Source organism: Colossoma macropomum, unplaced genomic scaffold (assembly GCF_904425465.1).
Source record: "Colossoma macropomum unplaced genomic scaffold, Colossoma_macropomum, whole genome shotgun sequence".
Classification (NCBI taxonomy): Eukaryota; Metazoa; Chordata; class Actinopteri; order Characiformes; family Serrasalmidae; genus Colossoma; species Colossoma macropomum.
The window spans coordinates 22,970,403-22,994,821 of NW_023494798.1; the positions used below are offsets into that span (position 1 = coordinate 22,970,403).

Consider the following 24,419-nt stretch of genomic DNA (forward strand, 5'->3'; position numbering starts at 1 on the left):
CATAGCTGAATTTACATTTAGAATGCCAACTTTACTGTTTGCTTTTACTTGGCATCTTCAGATTTATCTGCAATAGCAAAGTGGAACTCTTGACTGACAGCAGCAGCATTTGGCAGTGTCTGTTAAGCTTAAATGGGCCATATCTTATATTTCTCCTGATGTCTACTTCTGACATTTTTGCTTTTTTTTTTCATTTTGTACCTAATACAGCCATCATTAAGTTCTGCTTGAACATTTTCCAACCTCTCTTTATCCCATACAATTAACCAGAATGTTTTTTGTTTTTGTGTCTTCAAGGCTGATATATGTAAATTATCTCTGTTCTGAAACACTCCATATAACTTCAACATGAACTGACTAAACTGCTGTAGGCTGATTAGGTGGAGATATGTCAGTGTATTTTGGTTTTTGATGATATCACGAAAATAATGAAATCAAAATGGGCTGTTTTACAGCCAAATAACCACATATAGATTGGGTTGGGGAGTATTTTTTTTAACAGGGTTTACGTACTACACCACACTTCTTTTATTTAAAAAGAAGTGCGGATAATTTGTGGATTGTTTTTTTTCTTCATGAATAAACCCTTTTGAGTTGTTGGCAAGAAAGCATGTTTTATACCACCACAGACAAATCACACATGCATTGCATTGGTGTTTTATGGTCTTTAACATTTTATGTAGCTGAAGTTTTTGCAAAGCTTAGATTACTGGATTTTGTTTTAGTCTTTATTAGTCCTGTGCGCAAAGAGCTAGGCACGTTGTAGAAATAACCCACTATTCATGAATGAGAGTGTTTTTTCTATTTATCTGAATCCCTGCATTCATGTTTATCAAGCATCTCAGAATAGTCACACTGATCTAAGATAAGGTCTCATGTTATTCTATTCAGTATTATATAAAAGACATCATGTGATCCCAGAACAGCAATCTTACTCTGAGAAGTTCCTTCAATAGCTGCACATTGCGTTGTTTTCCTTGCTATAATCCATCTACTTGAAATGCATGAACGTGTTTGTAAGTGGGTGATGTGTTGAGCACTGGTCGTTAGGAGCTGAGAGAGCACTAAAATGTGCACTGTACTGAAATACAGTGATCAATACAGAAAAGCTTGACTCCTTTAAACGAAGTATAATCATTATAGCAGTGAAAAACTTTACATTTTGGTTTTTCCAGAAAAATGGAATTATGTTTTTATTCACTGCTATGATCTCAATATCAAGTCTGTGCTGATGACTGATGGGAATTGTATTTTCAACAGCAGGAGCTGTAATATGGGCCATTTTGCATATAAGAGAATCCATAATGATGCATATTACAGTGTTTCAGGTGTAAAAGAGCAGTTTGATCAAAACTCACAGCTTATATTGTTAGGCTAATTACCAACAGGCTTCATTACAGTAACAGCTTTTAATGGGAAAAAAAGGATTATGTAATTTTTTTTTTAACTGGTTTCACATTTGCACAGAACACCCCAGACATTGTTCTTCTGAAACCTGAAATGCTTCTGATATTCTTGAGATTTTAGCATTAGTTTAGGAAACCCAAGCCCTAACAAAGACTGGATCAAAGTACTCACATAATTCTTATTGTGCAGGGCTGAAATCCGATAGGATTTTTAATTTCCAAAACCTAGAGATTAAAAGAAAGCTTCATGCATCGGAGAGTATTTTTGCCGGGAAACCGGAAAGTTTATTTTGTAACCATTTGCTTTTGTAAATCTTTATTTTCTGCAGGATTAAAATGTGTTATTGATGGAGTACACAGTGTTCAAAGAAATGTTTGTGGAAAAACTTGGCATCTGAGGTTCGAGTTTATGGGAATCCGTGTCTCACAACACAGTCAAGCTAGAGGCCTCTCTTAGGTTCTCCTCTGCCTTGCTAATGGTACATGTTCACAGTCACTCATTATGGTGGTTCATTACGTTACATTTTAAAGGCAACAAATTATACAGTGATTAGTTTTTCGCTTGTCACTCAAAAACACAAATGAAAATGATATGGTTTCTCTGCTTTTCTTGCTCTGGCCTTTGTTCTGTTTTTCTTGCCTTTACTTAAAGTTTAGCTCCTCTCTGCCTATGCAACATTGTGCTGAACTGAATTTCTATAATGCAAAAAATGTAGCCACAGAACTCAGACAAAAGAAAGCCCTTGAGAGGTAATAGGCCTAACTGAAAGTGGAAATGGATATTTGTGTCAGTATCAGTCTGTATTTCTCCCTAAGCTTCTGCAGTGATATGGTTCATAAGGATGCAGTAGGGAGGTCACAATTTAGTGTCTTTAGCACCATTGGTCTGCATGTCCAAGTGGCCCAGCTTTGTGTGTCCTTTAGTGTCGTGTTTCCTGTGGGCCGTTCCAGTGTGTGCTACTGTTCTCAGGGCTGTTTGGGCCGCTCCAGTTTGCGGTGCGGGTCAGTGCTGTCCGAGTCGCTGTGGTGCTTTCTGTCCCTCGCAGGCTCACCCTTACTGCAGCGTGTCCACGAGGGAGAGCGCATGTAGCCGCCCCGGTGCAGCGGAGGGGGGTGGTGGTGGTGACCTGTCAACACACACAGAGAGTTAAGTCAGAAAATCACATTGGTGGATTTTGTAGGAAAGCACACTTCTATTGTAAGCATGGGATGTATGCAGGCTGATTAGTGGTATATACTGAATTCTTACACTAGATAAATACTCTATAAACTTCTGTTTGATGTGATTGGTCAGAAATGTGAAAATGCAATGCTTTAAAACAATGCAACTTGTTTTCTTCTGTCTTTTTTTGACATGTCCCCATGTGAGATTTGGAAAGGGAGAGGAGAGTGCCAGCTTTACAGACTCTTTCTAATATTACACTCACGGTTCACCTGTCTGTCACAGCCCAGTTATTTCTGGACTGCACACAGGGAGAAAGCACGAAAGCATCTGCCAGTTAAATTCTTCCATTAGGGAAAAGATTTCTACAGGGCATGCATACGAAATACAGAGGTCATTCTCACTCTTTATTCTATGACGTGCCTTTCTGTGTGTGTGCTTGTCCTCTTCATTTCCTTGTCTTCCTCTCATTTCTGAGATCTCAGTATTTGTGTCTTTTTTATTTTGTGGTTAATGAATGTGATGAGTTTATTGTGTTTAATTGTGTAATGATAATACAGAAGTACAGTACAGCAAAAATCAAAGACCACCATACATTTTATTTCATTGCCAGTCAAAACAGTCATTAGTTACAAGTCATTGTTAAAGGATAAATTTCTGAGAATTTCAGGTATGTTAATCCCCTTAAGTAAGGAATGAGGGGAGAGTCAAAGGAAAATAATTGAACATGTCTTCTCCACTCTAGCTTCAGTTCTGAAAAAAATCCACAGGTGTTTCTGTCCATCCTTCCACAGTGAGAAGACAACACTAAGAGTCTGAAAGGATGTGTAGCTGACCTTACTGAGAAAAGGAAATACACAAAAAGTAGTATATTTGCAAATCAAACAAAGAAGCTGTTGGTTTTCTCAGAACAATGGAATGACTAGCGGAAAGTCCAAATCTCCACAACACTGAATGTGTTTGAGATTTAGTCTAAGGCTGAAGTTTGGAAGTGTGGAAAAATATCCCTGCAGATTTCTTTAAAAATCTGTATTAAAGTCTTCTGAGAACAATCAAAGCTGTTGAGACCTTTGTGTAAAATATTTTTTCTGCTTTTCTTCCCCGGCACTGAAAATTAACTTGTACCTAATAGCCATTTTAACTGAAAATTAAGTAAATGTAGGGTGGTCTCGGACTTTTGCACAGTACTGTATGTATAGATGTTTAGTGGTGTTTCACAGTGAATCATGTAGGTCAGTATATTGGACACAATCTTTCAGACTAAATGATAAATGTCAAGTGTTCTCCAAAGCTGCACTCTGTTTTGTTCCTTTTGTTCTTTTTCGGGGCAATAAAAGGCCTTGTTATTGAATGACATACTACTGCCATCCCTGTATGATCTTAGTTAATGCTCTGATTTCAGTGGAGAAGTTGTGGCATTTGTGAACCACAAGATGGCACTGTGTACCAAAGAATTCTCAGTTTCAGGCTTGAGATTATTGGCTTTAGATAATTGGCAAGTTTTGGTATATTGTCTTACCCAAAGTTAGATTAAGGTCAGATTTAGTTATTTAATAGTGGCTCTAGATTTGCATCTCATCAAGAAAGAACAAGACCAGACAAATGTCCCATGACTTATATTTGTTAAGGTCAGCTGGGCTTCCCTGCTAAAATGCAATAGTTTTAAATACATACATACATACATACATACATACATACATACATATATACATACGTACATACATAGCAACTAATATCCTGTAAGTGAATTCTGAAATCATAAATCTTCATTATGTAATCTTGTATTTCCCCTTGCACCATAAGCCATGCTCTGCACCCACTCACAAAATCATGTTATTGATCTCACTGAGATTTATGAGGCTCAGGCAGGGTTTTAATGAAAGCCAATGTGTTTCACACACTAAGGGACCACATTTATGAGCCTTTAACACTACTTCAACAGATGTTAACATGCTGTCCATAGATCTGTATTTGTTTCACTTCGCTGTCAGGGCTTGTGTGTGTGGGTGGAAGATGTAGAAGCTGTAGACATTCTTTCATTCTTTCATCATTTTACATCATTGTATTCTTTGCATACATGTGGTTGGACAGTTGATAGGTGATCAGATTTGTGCTTTGAATTCCAATCAGCCTGGCTTCAAACACAGTCTGCTGATGTGATATTTGAGTGACAGCTTATGAATATGGATGCTGGATCAGTCTGGGCTCAGACAGACGACCAGACACTTGCTTATTCTTCTCTGCGCCTCTCAACTGTCTCTCACATGCAGCCATACATCAGCACTCATTCAAAACCACACACATGCAGCCATATGTCAGCACTCATTCTATATCCTTAAGTCAGAATCACACATGCAGGACACCTTAGTGCTCTAAACACACCCATTTCAGTCCACTTCAGTGCTATTTTTTCATTTATTTTAGATTATTGACGTCATTTTTTTATTTAAAATCAATCTTTTCCTTTACCTTGTTAGTTTGTGTTCCTAGTCATATTACACACAATGCATCATATCATTTAAAAGGCAAAATTCTTGCTGTCTCACAATCTTTCATTAAAGTGTAATGACTTTTGCCTGCCTCTAAAACGTCTTGTTTTTGATTACATGACTGTGCACCAGCAAAAAAGGGAAAAAGTAATTTTACCCAATAAATCATGTTTCATCTCCCCTTCCCACAACCCCGACTTATCTGTGAGAATGCTCAGCTAGATCAGAGACCCTAACATGCAATATGCAACTTGGTTCAGCAACAAATCAAATTTACACAATATTCCACTCACTCCAGATGGAGCTGCAAGGCTAACATTGCTAACAAACACTAGAAGTCAATAGTCACCCAAATTCTTTCTCCATAAATACATCCCCAGTACTTCTCTCAACCCACTCAAATTGCATCCAGCTATTTATTAAGGTGAAGAACACTTGTTGAAGTGGTTTAGGACACAGTGTTCCTTTTTATATACACAGTAAGGCACACTGTGTCATGAACCACACTGACAAGTTTATGCAATATTAATGAAGACCTGAATGTGATTTCAGCTGGTTGAGGAAGGATTTACAGAGAAAATTTGGGTGACTATTGACTTCTAGTGTTTGTTAACAATGTCAGCCTCTTAGCTCTGGTGCTAAACTGCAGATTAAACCTGCAGATTACAGTGCATTTATACATGTTTTAAAGAGCACATCTTTTCTGTGCCTTTCTAATGTTCTTTGATAGTGTGACAATTGTGTGGTCATATGGTATTTAATTCACAAGCCTTTAATCTAATAAGACTAGCCGTGTGACTGCTATGTGGTTTCTGTTCTGGAAAAACAGAGACTGAGACTCTGCTTTAAGCCATTTAAACTTCTGTAAGGTAGTGTTAGAAAGTGGTGAGTCAGGCCTCCAACTGCTCCAAACAGACGTCATATGCTCAGAATGTCTGTGTCTGCTCTGAATAATCAGATATCCCATATGACAGTCATTAGGAACTGTGCATGTGTCTGAGTGTGTACTTCTTCTCATGAGTAGAGTGTGAAAATGCTTCTTTACTGACTGAAGGACAAAAGTATTATGAAAAGCTTGCTCACTGACAGTTCTACACTATCACATAAATATAGTGAAAAGTGGCACCACTTTTGATTCTAAAAGAACAATTTACATAAACACGTCCCTCTTGTGGTGCTGAAATCAAATACAAATTTGTTCACTTTTCAGTTATTTATTTTTCATAACTCCAATGTTATATAAATCAGCAGGGAGTGGAATGAAGCCCTTATTCAGAGAAGATAGCTGTAAATAATGCAGAGCGTTGCATTTACACCAAACAGGCCTTGCTCCCAGAGAGAGGCTATGGAGTCTTTTTAACTCTGACTCACACCAAAAACACACTGGAATACAAATGGTCTCCCTTCACTCCGCCTGCGCCTGCTAAATACCTTTCAGCTCTGGTGTAGGCCTGTGATGCAGGAATTTTTTGCCCTTTTTTTTGCCAATTTTTTGAGGCCCTGGCAGTCATCAAGAACAAACTCTTGATGAAACAGATCCTGATGATAAGCTGGTTTGGCTCACAGTTTTAAATAATCTGAGATTTAGCAGATGTGCAACAACAGCTGTGCACACCCCCCTCATCAGAGATTTAGGCTAAACATTAAGAATTTGGGTGAGACAAAGAGAAAATGCAGACTTGAAACAGTAGAACGCAAACATCCAATTCATTCACACCAGTCTGGATTCCAACCACTGTGTTCCTCAGTAAGGTCTGGATCTTATGCAGTTGGCCTATCTGTGTTCCAGCCACAAAAGTGAGGGGTAGCAACTACTGCGAAGTTGGACAAGCTCAAATAATGCTTAATTGGATGAGCTTAAATCTCATTCAGTCCAGTACTGGTGCATACATCAAGTAAAGTCAAGATTTATTTGTGTAGTGCTTCTTACAATGGCCTTTGTCACAAAGCAGCTTTACAGAAAATCTGTGTCAAAGACCCAAATGAGCAAGCCAAGGGGGACACTGGCAAGGAAAAACTCACTAAGAGCAAAAGTGAGGAACCAAGACTCAAAAGGGGAACCTCTCCTCTTCTGGTCGACACCGTATAGCAAAACAAGAACACAACAAGAGCAATATGAAAAATACAATACAAAAAATACAAATTTGACAATTAATATACAATAGTGAATTCTGAATAAAGAAAAAAATGAGCCTGTCATTGAATGGAAGTATTTAGATTAATCAATGATAACCAATGACTACTCTTTGAGGAGTAACAAATGAGACATGGATCTATAAAAACCAGTGACTACAGTTAGAAACACATGACAGTGAAAATAAGAATTAAATCCATAAAAATGATCATAATCATGACGATACGTCAGTATGAATATGTAAAGAACTCAGCATTGTGTGAGGCAGATGAGTTTTTTTTTTTGCATAATAGTTCAAATTTAAGTCAGTGCAGCCACCAGTATCATTAGGTAGTTGAGAAGGACATGCAGGTGGGACTGACTGCATGTGCAGGAAGCTTCAGGGTGGTCAAACCGATCTTGAGGGCAGTCAAGCAGGGGCAACCAATCAAGGCAGATCTTGCAAAAGCTCAAGACCAGACAAGATGGCCAGCTGTTCAGCTCAGCAAAGAACACCTGATCAGGGCTGATCTTGTGACAGCATCAGACCAGAGAGGCAGGATGTGAAGGTGTGCAGCATAGGCCAACCTCAGAGAAGACTAATTTACCTTAGCCAGAGATATGTTCCTGTCTGTGTATTTTGTGCTCGACTTCACATTTGTCCAATTGCCTTTATAGCTGTGCCCAAATAGCTAAACGAAACGTCCATGATTCCAGGCTTTCTTTGATTTTGCCTGATCTGGTATTCATAAGTTCCAAGGAGGATCCAAATGCAAGTCAACTCCAGTATTTGGTTTGGCCAAGAGTAAAGAAGAAAACAGTGCTGTGTGCTGCAGTTTCTTATTTGATTGTGGACAGATGTTGGATAGGTCAATTATTGTCCTTTGTCTGACTAATCATATTTTGGCCTGAGCTAATATACCACATGACTTATTAGCTTCTTTGTGCAGTCCCACTAATGTCCATTACAACGGTGGAATGGAAATCAACTTGGATATGTTTAATTAATATAATCAAAAGAAACGTTTTCCCCTGTAACCCTGTTATCAGATACTCCATGAACCAGACAAGCCCTTACCAGGCCCAAAAAAAAGAATGCTGCTTCTTTAAATCTGCTGCCAGAGGAGTTATGTAACCTGCAGTGCAGCAGTTACATCATTTTATACTGGAGCTTTCTATGTGCTACCATGATTTAATCACTTTGTAAAAGATGGATGAGGCTTCATTTCTTGTGTGCAGTTCAGATCATAAGAGTTTATTATTGATTAGTTGACACAAAAGTAATGATAAAACACAATGGATGTGGGATTTATATTCCTAGTCATCTGTTTACTTGTTCAAAAAAGTAGTCTGTGACACAAACTGTCAAAAAAATCTGAATTTTCAGCTTTGTAAAATAACATTATTGATATTTTGAATTAAATTGCAACAGCAGTTCTGTGAAACCATGTGATTAATGGCGAAGAGCAGAATTAATGGCAGAAATAGACACTGTTTTGATTTGGCCTTAAGTAGTTAACTAGGACACTGTTGACTCTCTGTTGTGTGTAATGGTTTGTTGAGCTGCTAGTGAGCAATAAGGGGTGAAAGGGGAGGGGTGAGAACCTCCTGCTGTGAAAACACTTTACACCTCTCCACAAAGATGACCCTGTCGAGACAAAACAGGCAGCAAAACTGCACACCTAACTTACTTACAAAGATAGAAATTCGGTAAGCAGTAATTTCGATCTAAATATATACCATCAACATGATTGAAAAATGCATAGTTCATCTGAGAGACCTCCCCCAAAACAGGTGCAAAATGCATTTTATGGCTAGTGTGAAAAGGGGTTAAAGAAAATATCAAAATCTTCCATTAAAGAGAAAGATTGATCACATTATCCATTGTCATTTATCGATTGTCAGTTGTTCATTCTTTATTCATATTGCTCTTCCTCTGCTGTCTGGTGTTGACCTGAGGATGGGTTCCCCTTTTGAATCCTGGTTAGGTTTTTTCCTCTTGCTCTTAGGGAGTTTTTCTTTCCACGGTTGCCCTTGGCTTGGTCACTTGGGGACTGGACTTGGATTTCTGTAAAGCTGCTTTGTGATAATGGCGTTGTAAAAAGTGCTATACAAATATATTTGAATTAAATCTAATCACCGCTTAGTTTTTCACTTAATTAGGTGACAGTGTTGAGTACGCAACTGAGGTTGATAGACAAAATACTTTTCATTGCACTTTCAGCTGACCAAGTCAAATAAATGACAGAGGTGAAAGATGAGAGAAGACATACTGTGAGGCAAGCACAGTATGTGTGTGTGTGTGTGTGTGTGTGTGTGTGTGTGTGAGAGAGAGAGAGAGAGAGAGAGAGAGAGAGAGAGAGAGAGAGAGAACACATCATGGGAATAGACAGAGGTATTAGACAGCTGTCGAACAGCTTGAGTCAGTCTGTTCTCTGTCCGAGAGTTGGAGTGGTTGTACACGGCCTGTGTTTCTGCATCCTAGACAAGGTCACGCTCGTGTGCATCTAGAGCACTATGTTCCTGACTCTATAGACCACTGCTGTAGCCCCACTGAGACAGACCGAACCACAAGAAGATTGATTCTCTTTTCGGCTTTCCACGTATATCCTACATTTTTCTTGTTTTTTTCCCCACTGAGGTCCACTTATGACCTTTGTGGGTTTATCTGCCATAAATTTAACAAAATCAGTCATAATTTGTTTTCACATGATTTCATATTTCTGTCCCCTCTTTATTGCTTAGTAGAATTAAACTGGCTGATTTTGTTACTGTGTCTTAAAGACATAGATATGATATATCTGTGAATGAACTGATCTGACCAGCAGGAGTGGCTTTCATAACACTCTTTATGACTTCAGGATGGAGCTAAACTGCTGTAGGCTGAAAAGTCAGATATATGTAGATGTGAGTTATCACAAAAACAATTAATTCTAGTCACTTAGTTTCCATATATGGATTAGGGAGTGAAAGGTACAGACCAGACATTGACTAGCCATACTGTCATTGTTCCAGAAAATCATCTGAAATAGTGTGTAGACTGTGTTTGTCTTCTCCTCCCTCCCTGCCTCCTCCTCCTTCTTCTTTACTTCTGCTCCTGCACCTGTGCAGTCAGGAGCACGCACATTTTAGCTGCCTCATTAGAGATGCATCTGGCCTCTCCTGACGTGAGGAAACATGCTACATTAGTGCAGAGCTTGTTGTTTAGTCTGGAGGGAAGTGATTGGAGTTTGCACATAGAGGTGAATGGAGAGGCCTGGAGATAGCTCCAGCACCCACAGATGGCTAATGGTGACCATAACTCATCGAGCAGAGAGACAGGTTCAGAGAGTGCGCAGAGAGCAGCAGGCTAATGCTGCTCTATAACAAGGCCGCTCTGCAATAAGCCACTTATTAGGGCTCAGTAAATATTGTAGCTCAGAGATTACTGTAAAATGGTAGCAAGAGTGATGCTACCATCTAATGAAGACTATCATACCATGGTTTTCAAAATGAATATGACGCTATATAAAAATGTTGCATTATATCGCAAATATATGTTCACTACTGTTTAAAAGTTTGGAATCAATGTTTTCAGTAATATAAAACCAATATGATTGCAGATACATGTACAAAATGATTCTAATATGCTCATCCTTCAACTTCACAGGTTTCAAATAATCAATAGGATGCTAAAGAGATGAAAATAAAAATTAAGAAATGTCAGATGTGTCCAGAATGATAAACGAATGATGAGTCTTAGAAGATTCTAGAATGACAGAGCAATCTGTATAACATCAAGAATGAAGTTAATTAAGTAATAACATTAATATCAATAACTCATATTTCAAAAGTGGAGATCAAATCTTAAGGCAGATGACAAAAATGTAAGTTAAATATATAATTACAGTGTATTATTTATTACCTAATAACTTCTTGTCCACAGAATTCTTGAAATATTCAAAAACCTTTGAATAAATTGTGTGTAATATTTAAATCCACAATGTACAACTTACTATACTGTATATAACATAAAAATGTTAAAATGGCAAGTGATTCAAAACGTTTAAACTGAAGTGTACATTGTCTCTGAAAGTGTTAACATCTGCTAATGTAACTTTTAAAAAAATCAATTTTATACAATATTTCACACAATGTAGAGGGCAAAGGGAAATGACAAAAATACTTATCATCTCCTAACTGGTCCTAAGTTTGTAGGAGAAAGGAAGAAATGTTTTTAACTTCATTGTAAGTTAATGTAAGGACATTTTTGTAAAGTATATGGCAGCTGGTGTAAAAATAAATACATAAATAAATAAAAACATGAAAAGAATGGGCCTCATTCACCAATATCTTTCTAAATTTTTCTTAAATGGGGTCTTGAGAAAAGTCCTAATAAAAAGTCTAAGTCTTTGTTTTCTTAAATCACAGAATTGTTCGCCCCTTTGTGCTCTTGATTGTGCATAGATCCTGTTCTTACCTAAGAACAAATCCCTAATAAGAAAACATTTGTGAATGTCAGAATCGTTATGAATACTGCATAAGTGGGTTTAAGAAGACATTTCTTCTTAAGAACGGTTGGTGAATGAGGCCCATTAGAGTTTAAGTGTACTGGGGGTAAGTACAATATATAATTAGGTGAGGTAAAAAACCCCTTCTCAAGCAGTACTGTAAATGTGTCTGTCTACTGTTTTTCCTAGTATAAGCCCCTCCACTGCTGCTACAACCCCCCGCAGCTAACAACCCCCACAGCCACTCCCACTAAACACCAGTGGTGGGGAATGATGCCGGTTGCTCTACTACTGCAGATTTCATGGCAGAATAAATTTACTATCAGAAGCATTAAAGGCAAGCTTTACACCTCTACTTTTTGTGAGTGTTAGATTTTCTGTGTGGTTGCACACAGCAGCTGTGCTTTTTTATGACCATTTAGCATGCCGGTGTGCAGTAAGACCACTTCTGTTCATGGGGGCCAGGGGACCTAATTCATCACCACTGTTAAAAGCCAAACATGTTCAATATTACTCAGCAATGTCAATGTAGTAATCAGGTTTGTACACTTAAATATGGCACTGCACAAGCTAAGGAGCAATGCTTTTTTCCCGTAACAGTAGGTCTATTAAAGGAAAAGGGTAAGGGGCAATTAAAGGGGTGGTGATGTGACACTGCATCGGAAGCCAGAGGGAGTCAGGGTGTCAGTGTGTGACAGCAACGTGTGCTTAACACATGCAGAGTACTGCTAGAGTGACAGACAAACAGCTGTCTGCATATTCTCACATACATTCACATACTGTACTGGGCAAATGGCTATTCTCTGTGCTGTTTATATGCTATTCAATACTGTCTGTGAAAAGAAAAAGCATGTGCCTGCATTCAGGCACCCAGAGTGACTTTGCTCAGTGACATCGTAGACATTTGCCTTTTTAAGCTCATAGGAATATATCTCTGAGTCCTGGCGCCAAGCACTGACACATAACAACGTGCTGAAAACTCTTGTGGTGTTTGAAAACTACACGGTTAATGCTTTTCATTTCCACTCAGCTTCTAGCTTGTTAAGTATAATCTGTCAATTTATTTGTGTACATATTTAGATTACAGAACCATTACAAACCATTTCCTTTACCCTGTTCCCCAAGGGTGAGAACTTGAAAGGATGAAGATAGATACGTCCAACTGCAGGTGGAATTAAGAATGATTGTAATGCAAAATTGTTTAATTTGGGAAAAATGCTTCTCAAATACAAGTACTGATGCATCAGTGAGAATGCACTTAAAGGGAATCATTCCTTCTGTTCTCTGTTACATGATTAGCTTCACTGAAGTTTAATACTATGAATAAATTGCTGATTTGACGTTACGAAACTGACTCTAAAGCCGAAGTGCTATGGTGACCAATACGAATCATGATTGTACCCTGTTCATAGGATCGCTTTTATTAAATGCAATGTAACCAACAACTGGACATAATTTGAAGAAATGTTGTTAATAAAATGTTGAAAGTTACATAACGATTAATCCAATTAAAATGCTGAAAAATACAGTAACTATAGCATGTACTCCCTTTGCTGATCTTGAGTAGATAATTAAATACTTGAGTAGTTGGCAGTTGTGGTAAAATTTGTGGTATTCTGTTCAAGAGTAGAATATTAAGTAGCAGAAATCTAGAACAGTGTTTCATCTGATTATTACAGGTCAACCTGCATGTGATTGGCGATTGTTCTGTGGTGCCATATTTTGATTGACTTGAGGCTGAGAGAAATAAGACTAGAAACAATATCATAATCACAATGAAGGCACTCATTTAAAAGGACAGGAGGCAAAGGAATGGGAGATGGTGATAAAGCGGCAGAGGAGAGGTAGCGGGTATTCTGGTGGAGAAGCAGAAGCTGCTCTGGACGAGTATAATAGAGGCTATTATGCAGAACAAAAGAACCTTGCTGTTGAAAACTCAGAAGAGACAACCCCAGCACACAACCAGTCTTGGTTCAGTTTGCTGAGAGAAGTTAGTGTAATGCATGTATGTGAGCAAGAAACTAGGCAAAGGGAAGGATTATGTTTGTTTGGTCAACCTAACCCCAAACGTCCAAGGAACCATGGAGAAACTAACTTTTAAATATTACTGCCATATACTGTATTGTTTTTCCTGTGCAGTTATCTCCCCAATTTCGTCATTGCTAATTCCATCCACTAGTTAGGTGTCTCTTTATTACCCAATTCTACCAAGCTGGGAGGCTGAAGGCTACTACATGCCTCCTCCAAAACATGTGAAGCAACACCATATCTTTTCAAACTGCTCCTAATGCAATATTATTGGACAGCCCAATGCATTTGGAGAATGCTAACTGCTAATTCTGTTATGTCAACTAACAGAGGGCTGCACTGGCTAGCATTGTACTGAGTGATGGGGGGGCACCCTACTCACCCAAAGAGGCTGAAGCCAATTCTGATCTCTTGAACTCCCTGTCCTCGGTGGCTGTGGCATCGCCAGAGATCAAACAAAGAGATCAAGTGTTCTCCCAATTACAGGGCCAATGCTTAGACATACTGTATTTTTTTGAGAATGCTATGAGTTTAGCTTTAGTGAAAAGGCATCTCCTGTCTCTCACTCCTTTCTCCAACTGAATATCAAAACAGAGAGAGAGAAGAGAAAGAATGTGGAGTAGAAGAATGCTCGCTGTGTGTATAATTATCCTAAAGGCCTGTTGAAGATGGACTGGAGTTGCGAACTCCTATTATAAAGTACCGCGACCTTTACAGAGAGCTGTGTAGGAGTGCAGACTGACAATACACTAAAACAGCTACATGATGTATTCCAGTCCTTTAAAAACCTTTTATGTTTGTTTCATAATCATGACCGTGTACCAACCATGCAAATCTTTACATAAATGTTTATCTTAGAAAACATAATTGTTTATTTACTATGTAAGTAAACCTACTAATGGTAGTATTTTTTGATAAATAAAAAAAATAATAACTTCTGCTAGTGCCCCAGTGGGATTTGCAAAGTTATGTTACCATCAAGCTAATGGTGTTGTAAATATGCTTCTCACACTGGGTTTTATAATATTTCTAGATGCTGCAGCTTAAATATAAACATATATTAATGCATTATAGGCTGTCAAGGATATTAGTAGCCAGTGTGATTTGAATGGAATGAAATGGTTAGGCTATTCACAAATACAACTAACATAAACTACGCATGAGTTAAATGTAAAAAAACACAGTAAAAAAAGATACTGACTGGATTACTGATCTACACCAAGTTCTCTCACTAAACACAAAGTCACAGAAAGTTTCCCTGTTTGACAAATGTACTGCTGCCCCAACTGAAGTGGAAATCTTATTGGCTCTGCTGCTGAGTTTGACTACCTGTCTGTTCATGCCTACAGATCAGTGGTCCGTGAGTTTAGGATGGATTTTTCAAATAAAGTCAGCATGAATTCAATCAAAAAGTGCTGGGGAATTAGTTTGAAAAGTGCTGGCTCAAATGTCCACTCTCCTTGCTTGTTCTTACGTCCATGGATGGTGACATGCAATGTCATACAGGGGTTAGGATATCGCATTGTATCTTAATCAGTGCTCATCCAGCATTTGAGAGAAGGATCTTGGATTATGAATGTCTACCTAATAAAGTTACTGAGTCTGCAGCCACCCGGCTATAATGACTCTGACCCTGGAAGACACTCTATGTCAGTCTGATGTTCTAATCACATGAGGATTCTTATTCACTTTGCTAAATATAAATCCAGCTTTGCTGTCTGTGTTTTCCTTTTGGATAATACTTTTGAGGAGTGAACGAAATTACAGTCCATAGGTAGCAATGATAATACGGACTGGACTGTCCGCCTAAACATCTGTTATTATAACCCACAAACAAAAACTGTGTACGGTACAGGATGCGCTAACAGTGTGATGTGAACGTCAGACTCACTTGCAGGTGACTCGTTGTGGTTTTCTTCATCAGAATCAGCAAAAACCTCAGCCAGCTCCTGGTCAGACATGTCCGTGAGCTCTGTCAGGTCTAGCAAGTCGAAATGCACCTCCAAGGAGGACACACTGCTTAGGGGCTCTGTAACAACACAGCAACAGAATGCTGAGTACTAGCATGGTTTTTCTTAGTAAATCAGACAGGCTGTTTCTGTTACTGTGCCTTTGAGACTGAGAATGTTGTATGCACATGTTTGAATACCCCTGGTAAAATTACATGTTTGTTAATTTTCTAAGTAAAAATAAGTTAAAACATCCTCTACTGGGAACAACCTTAAATATGGCATTTCTCTAAAAAATGTATTGCACAATTTCTATTTATTTACTGAGTTTAAAATATAGAAAGAAAAAGAATAAAAAACAAAGTATAAATCTGCCATAACATTTGCATCAGCTTGGCAAACAAACAATAATTGTACATTAAAATGTACAAGACTGTGTTCTCTGCAGAGGATGTGTGAACTTATTTTCATTTAGAAAAAGAACAAAACGTTATTTAACCAGGGACACCCAAACTTTTGCTTGTGAGTGTATGAGTAAAAGACCCTGTTCTAATTGGCTGCTCTATATTGCGCCCCATTCAAAAAGCAGTCCAGAATGAAACACTCCTTATAACTTCAGCATGAATGGACAGGGCTAAACTACTGTAAGCTCAATATAGGTATATAATTAAATGCGATGGATTTCATAATGTTACAAAAATAATGAAATTTAAATGGACTGTTTTTTGTAGTTTAGTTTCTGTATATGGGGCTTATGGACAGGGGAGTGAACAGTAGGCTTTAAAACTCATTTAAAAGATAAAATCAAGAAATTTTACATACTATGAGCCCTTTCATGTTAGGCTTTTAACAGCAGTCACTGGCTCACTTATCATTTCTGCACTATTCAGTGCAGCCCAGTGAAGGATGAGTTCTCTTGGTTCCTCTCAGTTTTCTCCTTAATGGCAATGTTGTAGAAAGCATTTAAAACTGTATTAAACTGAAATGAGTATTTAAATAGTTGTTGCTCCTCCTCTGTAAGCCTGACAGACAGGTAAAAGACATGTTTGGGATGTTGGAGGTCCTAAATCCAAACCAGCATGGATAAGCATGATCAGAATGCCAGCTTTAAGAGCAGCGTGGACCAGTTAGATATCTGTTGACAGTTAATCAGGAGAAAACATTGTTCCATTTCAGCTGTGTTTAGCAATATTTTATGAGAAGCAAACACTCAGGCTGCTGGCTCTGTGATGAAGCATTTGTTTGGCTAAATAGTTCATTAAGCAGGGAATGTGTTAACTGCTTCTTTTTAGAGGTGCCTACACTTTCCATGTCCCACTCATGTCCAGCTCTTCCTCTTTGTCCTCCTGTCTCTCATTCTGTCCCTTATCTTCTGTTTACTGATATATTTTAGGCCACTCATCTCCGTTCTCTTGGCCAGTCTCCTTCTGTCATGCCAAACTTATTCCTCAGCAGAGCTGGACAGTAACAGTGGCCTTTGGGACGCATCTCTCTTTCAAGCTCCAAACAGCCTCAGTCCCTCCACTCCTGGGTCATCAAGTATTTATGACTGTTACATGAATAACCCTGTGTCTGGGACTTTTCATTCTTCTTAAGCTTTGATCTTTTTGCAAAAAAAAAGTGTACACTGCAAGAAATGGTATCTTGGCATGTGACATTATCTTAAATACAATCGATATATCTAATATTTCAAATGTTGAGATTGTTGTAAGCTTGTTATAAGATTATTTAACTTATTTTTAGACATTTTTACTTGTTTTAAGTCATTTCATCAAGTAACATCAGATTTTATTCTTGATTTAAAAAATATACTAGAAACATGCAAAATTATGTCATTATATTTTGACATTATTATTATTATTATTATTATTATTATAGAATATTATATCATTGCTGAAATGGGAGTTCAGTTGTGCTTGATCTCCATAGAAACACACTGCCAATAGAACGGGATGCTGTGGAGCAGCCGCACATGAGACTAAGGCCACCATACCCAATGCCTTGGCTGGAGGTATAAGATCCCCAGCACTGGGCTGTGGAGCAGTAGAACTGCGTTTTGGAGTGATGGAGTCCCATCTAATACTTTTAGGATGAGCTAGAGTTCTGTTTGTGATCCAGAACTAATCATCCAATATCAGCACCCGACCTCACTTATGATCCTGCAGCTGAAAGCAATCAAACCCTCATAGCAATGTTCCAACATCTGGTGTACAGGCTTCACAGAAGAGTAGAGGCTGTTACTGCAGCAAAGGGGGACAAATTCCCTATTACTACCCTTCAATGTTAAATTACTGCCAAAAATAAGTAAATCAAAAAACAAAGGTGTGTTGATGTATATTTTATTCACATGGACGTGACTGGAAATACATATTGGAAGTAAATTCACTGCATAATTTTTCATTGTATAATACCCAGTTCTTTAGGGAATGCTACGCACTGCACAGTGTTCACCTGTCTCTAAGAGACGTGATATTGCTGCTGTGTTAATAAAGCTCTTCTCTTCAGGCTGTTGTAGCCGCAGGCTGGGTAGTGGCCTTTATTTCCGAGCTCATTTGTTACTGTTCTGAAGGTGCGACTGATCTCTCTCAGCATGCCTCTGTTAAATATAGCAGTGGCATTGATTAAAAAACAACGACCCTCTAACCAAAATGAGGTGAATCCACAAGACAGAAGCAATGCTGCAGCTCATTCAAAAAAGTAGATATATTTAGTACTATTATTTATGACAAACAGCTAAACCAAGATTCATAGTATGTGAGGCATCCTTGGTGTGGTTAAATCAAAACACCTTATTATTATTATTATACCCTGAAAAAAAGCAATGAAAGTAGATCAACCTTATAAAATAACATTTACAGACCAGTGAGTCTACACTGACATACAATGGCCCATTACACTAACCCCTTGATGTTTTTATTGACTCTTTCAAGCCTCAAAAGGTAGGCTGCTGGAATATGAAGGGTTTTTTCTAGTCATTGTCCTTCCTGCTGTCATACAACACAGTAGGTGCTTTCCTTTCTGCATAATGCATGCTTTGAAGCCATATAAGTAGCTTCTCCTGGCTGTCTTAAAGCCATACACTTTCAGCTATGCATGGGTAAAGAGGTTAGACAGGCAGACAGCTAGAGAAGGAGACAGGCGGCAGGGTCTAAACCGTTTGAAGTCCGTTAATGAGTCTTCATCCCTCACAGCGTGGATCAGAGATGGAAGAGGAGTCAAATGCTTTCATGCACCTTTTCATTCCTCCAACTGAAACCTGGAAGCTTCCAACCTCCATCCTGTCACACAGACGTGCACACACACATTCACTCATGGTGAACGGCCTGGCTTAATGAAAGTAAATCCATTTGATTAGGAGTCACTGGTGCACATCTGGCAGCTACACACATCTCAGAAACCAGCTGTGATTATGATTATAAATCTGAACTTGTAAATAAGTCAGTCACTGAGACACATTCTCCCATCTGCCTCCAGCCAGGTCTACGGTCATAAAAATAAAGTTTCCGAAATTGCTTGTGGCATGGAACCTTTAAATGGTGTAGAGCCTCTACAATAGGTGGAGGCGGAAATGTTCACAAGTCTTGAGTCTCTGGGGTGCGAGTCTGAGTTTGAATCGAGTCTCAAGTTTCTGGGGTGTGAGTGCAGGACGAGCCTTGAGCTTTTAGCAGAGAATTTTAGTTTAGTCTCTTTATTATTTGTAACACTGCAATGTACAAAAGTAAACCTCTACTAAAAACCTGGTTTGACACAGCCTATCATTATAGAAAAGGCTTCAGTCTGAATGACAGAACTGAAGCGCTACACACAGTAAATGCAGCATTCAAAAGAAAAGACAAAAGTTCTTGGTACTAGACATTTAAGACTGATAAACGTAAATGATCTCTGTTCTGATTTGCTGCCCTGTATTTTGCTTCATTAAGAAAGCAGTCTGGGCTAAAACACTCGACGTTACTTCAGTGTGACTGGACAGAGCTAAAATGTGGGCTGAACAGGCAGATATATTGAAAACAATGGGCCTCATTCACCACTATTTTCCTAAGTTTCTTCTTGAATTTGTTCTTGAGAATGGTCCTAGGAAAAAGTCGACGTCAGATACATTATGTGTTCTAAATTGCAGAATTGTTCACACCTTTGTGCTCTTGAGTGTGTGTAGATTTTGTTCTTACCTAAGAACAAATCCCCTCTAATAAAACAGAGGTGAATATTAGATTCATTGTGAAAACTGCATAAGTGGTTTGTAAGAAGAAATTTCTTAAGAACGGTTTGTGAATGAGGCCCAATGAATTTTAAAAGAGCTGTTTCGCAGCTCTATTCATGCACTGTATGGAGTGAACAATACATTTGGAAACTCTAACAATATTGACATATTGCATCAAACTCTGTTATTTCAAGAAATTGAGGAAAATTTGTGTTTCCATGATATGCGTTCTTTAAAGGAATACTTTAGCAGTTTTCAGCCTAATCATTGTATGTGACGTACTGTTGTTGTGCTTAATAAAAGAGCTGAAAACCCACTGACTAACCCACCAAATACATTTGCAATAGAAATCAGTGGGCAGATCCCGAAGCAACTTGTCATTGGCTTCAGTTATAAACTTGTTCTGCGTCAACATATTTTCTTTTCTAAGTACAGGGAAATTATTGTCTGTGGTAATCAACTGTATTTAGATAGAGAATAGGCTGAAAAGCACAAGAGCATTCTTTTACAAAATGCTTCCCTATGGCCAAATTAAGCTAAAACAGCGGTTCTTCTGTCATACATGTTGTAAAACATGATCTGGTATATGTTGTACATTCAATGCCCTACAGGAAGCACAAAGCCTGTACTTAAAGACTTTGTACTTTGGCTTTCACACTCTATCCACAATAATTTTACATATTTATAAGACATATGGAACAGGGAATTCTTAGGATGTGGGAGGATGCTCCTTAGATTGGGTTATACCTCCTTTGTGTGTGTGTGTGCATGAGAGAGAGAGAGAGAGAGAGAGAGAGAGAGAGAGAGAGCGCAACACTCCTAGGAGATCTCCCAAGAGATGCTCGCCCACGGCTGTCTCTCACTGAGCCCCCCTTAGAGGGAGGGGGTGGAAGGGAGGGAGAGAGAAAGATCAAGACAAAGCGAGACAAGAAAGAAGAAAAAGAAAGTAATCCAGCTACTGAATTAGATTTTAAGAAGAACTGGATTTAAGGAGAGTAGAAGTTCTCATTCCCCATGTTTGAAACAGATTGTGCTGCTTTCTCTCTACCCTCTTTGCTTATTTTATTTCACAGCAACCCCACCCCAAAACATTCTCTACCCGTCCTCTCCTCCGCACCCATCCCTGCCGCTGCTTGAATAATTGATCAGTAACACATTTTACCTCCCAGCAAGGTCTGTGGGAGATGGAGAATGGAGGCTGCTCCCATCTAAACAAATTACGAGAGAAAGCAGAACAATAGAGTGTGTTTTGTTTGGATGTGAGTGTACAGTGCTCACACGCTCTTTGTGAACCTGAACAGGTGCTTTGAATTAACTTGATCCAACTGTGCACGTCATTTTCACATTACACCAATAAAATACAGTAATTCAATAAAATAAGAGACTACCTTTCATTTATTTAATTTCCAATCAAATCTGCCATCAAGTACAAGTTATTCATTTTCCAGGAGATATTTCTGAGGAGATATAACATAATCCACTTGTGTAAGGTATTAGAAAGTAAAAGGAAAATAAAAAAGGAGTGCAAAATTGTTAGAAGATGTAGAAAAAAAAAAGAAGAAAAGAAGAGTCTTTCAACTGCGCAAGACCTGGTAGAACAGTACTTTCATCTCTGAGAAAATCAAGCTCCACTCTTGCTTTAGATCTGAAAAAATCCACAGGAGTTTCTGTCAATCCTTCCACAGGATAATGCTATGATTTTGAAAGGATGTGTAGTTATCAAGAAGCCATTACTGAGAAAAGCATAAAAGAAAAAAAGAGGAATATCTGCACTAGATCACCAAAACTTGACATCTGAGATGTGGAGTAACATTTCATGGACTGATGAGTCTAAATTAGTCATTGGGATAATGCAACCAACATCAGTCAAAAGATTAAACTTTAGAAGTGTGGAAAAATATCCCAGTCTCCTGAAAAGAATGGAAGTTGTAATAAAGGTGTGGACACACTAAATACTTAAAAAATACATTATTTTATTTTTTTTTTTCTGAAGCTGTAAAAATTATAACTTGTACTTCAAGGCCGTTCTGAGTGGAAATTAAATGAAAAGACTTTTGTAGTCAGTAATGTCTTCATATACATATTACTATATATTACATCAATAAAATGATAAACTAAAGTAAACTGAAAGACAAAATTGTGTTGATTTGGCACATTTTATTTATGTGGAAAAGAATCAAGTGAACCTCTTTTAGTGCATGTGGTTTTAGCTGTTGTTACTACATGAGAACTTTTAAAAGGAACATATTTTCAAACACCTTTATTCTCCTCTGGTAGCGTGTTCTAACACTACGAATCTCAATACTGCACCTGTTATAGACGCATGTCTGTATTGTCTATAGTCCCTTATTTTTCTTCCGATCAAAAAACATACACATTTATCTGTTCATCTGTTTACATGCACCATCCCTGCAGGTCTTTGTTCTAAGAATGTATTTTCCTTTTGCAGTCAGTAGTTTGATGTCTTTCTGCTCTGTCTGCCTGTTTCCTCCTCTGTAACACCAAAACAGCTGTCTGACTCATGTCTGGGAACAGTGCTGCCATTTCAGGTGCTCTTACACAACATTACACTTTGTGATTTCAGCCTCTGCCCCAGTCTGCTTTGGACAGGAATAAACTCTTTAACCCTTCAATGCAGAGAGAAAAAAAGAAGCTGTTTTCTGTTTTCTGACTCTAATTTTTCTCTTTTAACAATATCATTCCTCAATGTTGTCATGACATTTATTCTGATATGTAAAAAAAATTATCTATTTTGAATAGATTTTATTATGGTGTTTGTGTCACAAACACCGTTTTGAGCATTCTGAACCACATAAATAGGAATATACTTCACAATTCAGTATGCTGTATATCGTGTGTGTGTGTGTGTGTGTGTGTGTGTGTGTGTGTTACTTTCAATTCCATGACGAATTCCAAGAACCATTTTAACAACCATGTAAGGCTGAAATACTTTTGTTGTGCAAAATTGTAAAAATAAAACCGAACCATCTCTAGACAAACCTATTCCAATATAGCTTTCTACCAAAAACACAGCTAAATGCTGAATCACGTCTGAATTTATACAAAGCTGAAGTTTGCCTTTTATTTGGCAGCTTTTTGTTTGAATTTTCCGTTCCACATCAAATGAAGTAGCAGTTACACTCTGCCACCTGTACAGGCACTTGAATGTAGATGCTGCACTATTTAAGGTGGAATAGGAAATTTGACTAAGAGGCCAGATTCAAGAAGTCATTTGTCTCATTTGTGTGTCCCATATACTTATACTGTCAGACACTACTTCACTTAGGAAAATCAGTACCAGCTGACCCAGCTGATTGTTAATTTTTACATTATAATATAACATAATATTCTGTATATAACAGTTATTATATGTCTACTCAGACCTGCATATGTATAGATAATAATATCTGCATATGTACAGATGTGCACACATCTCATTTCACATTTGCACTTCATTATTCTTTCATTTTCTTTATTCTATTTATCTATTTACTGTATTTCTATTTGATTTGTCCCTTAGGTAAATACTTGTTAACACTCTGTGTGCTTGTCTGGTCTGTTCAATATATTACAAATTCCTTGTATGCCTAACATTCTTGGCGAAATAAAGTGGTTCTGATTCTGATTTTGAGATTGTGATGCCATCTGATGCAGCTGACTGGGTCAGGTGGCTCCTCAGCCAGGCCTCATCGCTCTGGTGTCCAAATTAGGTTAAGTCTCACCCCAAAAAGTCCAGTGACAAATTGTGCTACCTTGTCAAAATGTCATAGCACATATCAATAGGTAGCTCCCTACAAAAAACTGCAGGAAGGATATTTTGATAGCCTAAAGCACTGTATGAGAGGGTAGGTGGTAATAGCAAGCTGAGTCTGAATAATAGACTTGAGATAAGACTGAATTGACATTAAAAACACAAGTTACTATGCTACACTAAAGATGTGCACATGCTCGTTAGGACCCCCTGAGAGGTAGGACAAATTGTTAGAACATCAGGAATCCCATTACGTCTGCTGCCTCGAAAACAAAACATACTACTTCAGATGCAATCGTTTGGTTAATGATACGTGACTGAGTGACTGTGTGACTGTGTTTTTATTTTCATTTGAAACATGACTGAAACATGCCTGGCTTAGCCACCGAGCTATAGGGCCTAATGTGCTACTCTGGAGAAAGATTTTTTATAAGTTAAATGGGACAAAGCCAAAGCCTCTTAATGCATCACTGATGATACATTAGGTAAGATAAGCACAAGACACACCACTTCTGGGTATCTCACATTGATGAGATAAAGAAGAGAGAATGAGATGGGAGAAAATGAAATAAAGTTGTTCTCTTCTACAATATAATTGAGTCTGTCTGGCTGCACTTCTGTTGTCTGATTAGGAGCTGTGGCTGCATCACTACAGTGGAGAACCCTGCAATGGGGCTCAGACAGCCAATAATCAGGCAAGGGAAATAGGGGGCCAGTGAATCAGCAGCTACAGACAAGAGCAGAGCTGTGAGGTCATAAACAGGTCAGTCACTATCTTACAAAAGAAGGAGGTTCACCTTTGTTATTGAATCTCCCTAGCAGACCTGGTGCTT

At 38.2% G+C, this 24,419-nt stretch overlaps 1 protein-coding gene across 2 annotated transcripts in view; it reads right to left on the reverse strand.

Moving 5' to 3' along the window:
* Positions 1–1,666: 1,666 nt before the first annotated feature.
* LOC118818289 (dysbindin domain-containing protein 1-like) overlaps positions 1,667–24,419 on the reverse strand; it is a 35,187-nt gene continuing 12,434 nt past the window's right edge. The window contains exons 3-4 of one of the 2 annotated variants that reach the window (XM_036585511.1): positions 15,580–15,717; positions 1,667–2,533 (exon numbers count right to left, since the gene is read on the reverse strand). In XM_036585511.1, coding sequence (XP_036441404.1) covers positions 2,373–2,533; positions 15,580–15,717 — 299 coding nt within the window. In that variant the 3' untranslated portion in view covers positions 1,667–2,372. Of the gene's footprint in view, positions 2,534–9,577; positions 10,274–15,579; positions 15,718–24,419 lie in introns of those variants that run through there. The other variant, XM_036585510.1, reaches the window with a different exon arrangement.